At 38.2% G+C, this 3,656-nt stretch overlaps 1 protein-coding gene across 1 annotated transcript in view; it reads right to left on the bottom strand.

Moving 5' to 3' along the window:
- Positions 1–2,857: 2,857 nt before the first annotated feature.
- LOC143027478 (uncharacterized) overlaps positions 2,858–3,656 on the bottom strand; it is a 969-nt gene continuing 170 nt past the window's right edge. The window contains exons 1-2 of the mRNA XM_076188765.1: positions 3,365–3,656; positions 2,858–3,086 (exon numbers count right to left, since the gene is read on the bottom strand). The exon at positions 3,365–3,656 is cut by the window's right edge and continues 170 nt beyond it. Of these exons, the coding sequence (XP_076044880.1) occupies positions 2,998–3,086; positions 3,365–3,656 (381 nt within the window). The 3' untranslated portion in view covers positions 2,858–2,997. The remainder of the gene's footprint in view (positions 3,087–3,364) is intronic.

Consider the following 3,656-nt stretch of genomic DNA (forward strand, 5'->3'; position numbering starts at 1 on the left):
TTAGCTTGAAATTTAGTTTTGTTTTCATTTATGACAAGTCCCATGTATGTACATAGTTGTTCAAGTTCATTCACAGCCTTGCTAAGTGTTTTAGGTGTATCACATTGTATTAGTATGTCATCAGCATATACGATGACTTTGGTACCCTGTGTAAATTCATATCTAGCAATTTTATCAATTAGTATATTGTATAGCATAGGACTTAGAACTCCACCTTGGGGGGTACCTAACTCGAATGTTTCTTCTTCTGATAGTGTTCCCTGTAACCAAACCTTACCTTTTCTATTATACAAATAGTCTTGTATCCATCCTAATAACTTTCCTTTGACTCCCTTCAATACAAGTTCCTCTAGTATAACTTCTTTATTAGCTCTATCAAAGGCACCTTTCAAATCTACATATACTTGACAAGAAGCATTGGTATTAGCTAAGCAATGAACAAAGCAGTCGCTAGTAGCACGTCCCTTCATGAAACCATATAAATTTTCAGACATTTTATCACCCACTTTATAGATTAACCTACGTAAGACAATTCTTTCCATCATTTTGCACAAGCAGCTGGTAAGTGAGATTGGTCGAAATTTCCCATCACTCTTAGGTACAGGTATAATTATGGCTGATTTCCATGCTGGGGGTAACGTACTATTTCTGTAAGACACATTAAACATATCTAGTATGGGATTTTTCCCGTCAATATTCAGTAATGCATTTTTTTTATTATATGTAAGTCCATCCTCACCAGGGGCTGTTGATTTACCACTTTTGACAGCATATAATAGTTCATCTATTGATATAGGTACACAAGTGTCATCATCCAACTTAACATTATGATTGACTAATTGTAACCTTTGTAACCTATTCTCTGCCAGAGCAATTTGATGTCCAACAGGCAGACCAGACAAAGCAGAAGCAGAACTCCATTGTTTAATGAGATCTTTGACCTTTTTTGCAGGATTTGAGTCACTGGTTACTGAAGTTTTCTTACCTTTGATCTTATTAACGTGATACCAAACTTCCTGTATTGATTTGGTGTTACGAATTTTATTTAGAAACTCATCCCAATACTTCTTCCTCATGTCTCTCTTTAGCTCAGACAAATGTTTAGCAACTGTTCCCATAGCTCTCTTGACATCATGATCATTTGGCTGTGCTTGCCATCTACTCTGTAAGGCTGCTATTGTATCCTGACAATTTAATATAACAGGGTCATGTGCATATGATCTCTTTTGATTACGAGTGTGCTTCTGCCTAGTCTTGTTGTTGTCTACATATTCATTAATTACTTTAAGTAATCCCTGATAAATATCATTGGCATCTTGTAAATTAATATTGTTATTACTGTACCATTTCTTAACATTGATCAGGAGCCCAGGAAATTTACTTGAGGGGATGCTTAACCTTTTTCTGTGTACTATGTTGGTTGTGGAGAGGGGGATATACGTCTTAAGGGCAAAGTGGTCACTGAGAAGAGATGATACAACATTAGTTTCACACGTACAAAATGGCATATTAAATAAGGCAACATAATCTAGTCTTCCTCCCTGAACATGTGTAGGGACTTTGGCACCAGTAATTTGTACATTATTATTAGCTTTAAGAAAGGTTACCCACCTTACGCCATTAGTATTAGAAGTCTTAAAACTACCTAGGTCTACATGTCTAGCATTAAGATCACCCAAGAGAATTGTACTTTCTTCTAATATGTGCGGAGGTAAATTATCAATGTACAGGGCACCAGAATGAACATACATATTAGTGATATATATATAGTTATTTGATAAATGTAGACACACAGTGATATATTCTATTCCCCCATTGACTCCTTTCTCCACCAAGGTAACTGGAAGTCCAGACTTAACATGAGTAACCATACCTCTACTGCTTCCATCATCACAACTAAGAATATGTTGATAATATCCTCTGAGTTCATACACCTCTGGTCCAGTTTCCTGTACAGCTATGAAGTCAGGGCTCTGTTGAAGAATATATGCATGTATATCAGTTACCCTATTTCTTAGTCCATTAACATTCCATGTCAATAAATGGAAAATTTTGTTATTCATTGTAGGGTTTTGCATCATTTTGGTGGGGGCCACTGTTTATTGTTCTGGCTAGCTAAGACTTCTCTTCTGAAGGCTTCAAATTTCTCTAGAATTAGTTCTATATTCCTAGATAGCTGTTCATAATTTTCGTGTCTCTCCTTATCTCTCTTTTTCAAAATTTCAAGTTTTTCCATGATAGATTCCATATTCTTTACTTGTTGACAGTTAGCCTTCTGTATTTCTTGATGCACAGTTTCCTTTACTTCTTGATGAACTTTCTGAATGCCTTGTTGCACAAATTCCTGTACTTCCTGTTGGACTTTTTGTATGTTTTGATGCACTAATTCCTGCACTTCTTTAAATTTAGAGTCTGTGTATTCTTTCATCTTTCTCTCAAGCCTTACTCTATCTGCTTTTAATTCTTCTATACTTTCATTTAACAATGTATTAAGTCTGTCCACTGCTATACTTAGTCGTTCCTGCTCTTTAGCCACTATATTTACTTTATTTGACTGAGTAACGGATAGTGACCTCACCTTAGTTGTAGAATTAGTTGTTGCTTTCTCCTGTTGCAAAGGTGGAAATTCTTCCTGCATTGCTGTGACGTTCCAAGCAGTTCTTGTAGGTGGAGGAGCAGTTTGGTATACAGTAGTGGGTATACTTGGTATACTTGGTGGTAGAGTCTTGTAGCGTGGTTTTTTTTGGGCATACTGGAGAACTTGCATTGTGTTGACCTCCACAGTTGCAGCATTTCGGTGGTACAGCTACTTTTTGTTGTATCTTTTCCCAGCACTCCTCTGAGAGATGTCCCCCAGCACAGTATCTGCATCGCACATATGTAGTTCGACATCGCCAACTTTTGTGTCCCCATTTGCTACACTTTTGACACAGGTCTGGCTCTGGAACATAGGGAGCAACTCTCTTCCTTCCAACACCGATGATGTGAGTTTCTGAGTCAATAGGTCCTGATACTGCTCCTAGGAGTTGTGGCCTTGGATTTTTCCCAACCATCCGTCGTTTTAGCCACTGGAATCCTGGTGGACACTGTAATAAATTGACATTTATATAAGTAGGTACGTCAAAAATGACCACAGTACGTTGTAAGCCAGTTATAGGTTTCATTACTTGTCCCTGGAAGCCATCTGTTATCATGGTGTTATATTGCTGACCATTGATTAATGTGATATATGGTGCATTCCTCCCTTCCTTAAAGAGTGGCCTACAGTCAGGGTGTTGTTTTAATAGTGCCATATACCAGGTATATTTGTTTTCCAGAGAGAGGTTACATTTTTCTGGAAATGTTATCATAAGTCTTTCCTTACCAGTGGACGTGGTGATGTCCCCGACTATATCTTGATTCACATCAGCTGCTTTAGTGTCTGCGGTGTTATTTTCTTCAATTATCAAGTCCTGGTCCATGCCGGCTGCTTCTATTGCAGTCATTAAGGGATCTTTCGTGGTGGCAGATTTAGCTTGGTCTTCAGTCTTTCCACTAACCTTCAATCTCTTGGCACGGGAACCGGCATTGTTGACACTGTCGTTCAAGTTTTCAGCTATCTCGGTCCAGCCCTTCACTTCTCCTACTCCCTGTGTTGACGTCTCTCCCATGCTACT

This window comes from Oratosquilla oratoria, chromosome 8 (genome assembly GCF_046742065.1).
Source record: "Oratosquilla oratoria isolate Oo_2021 chromosome 8, ASM4674206v1, whole genome shotgun sequence".
Classification (NCBI taxonomy): Eukaryota; Metazoa; Arthropoda; class Malacostraca; order Stomatopoda; family Squillidae; genus Oratosquilla; species Oratosquilla oratoria.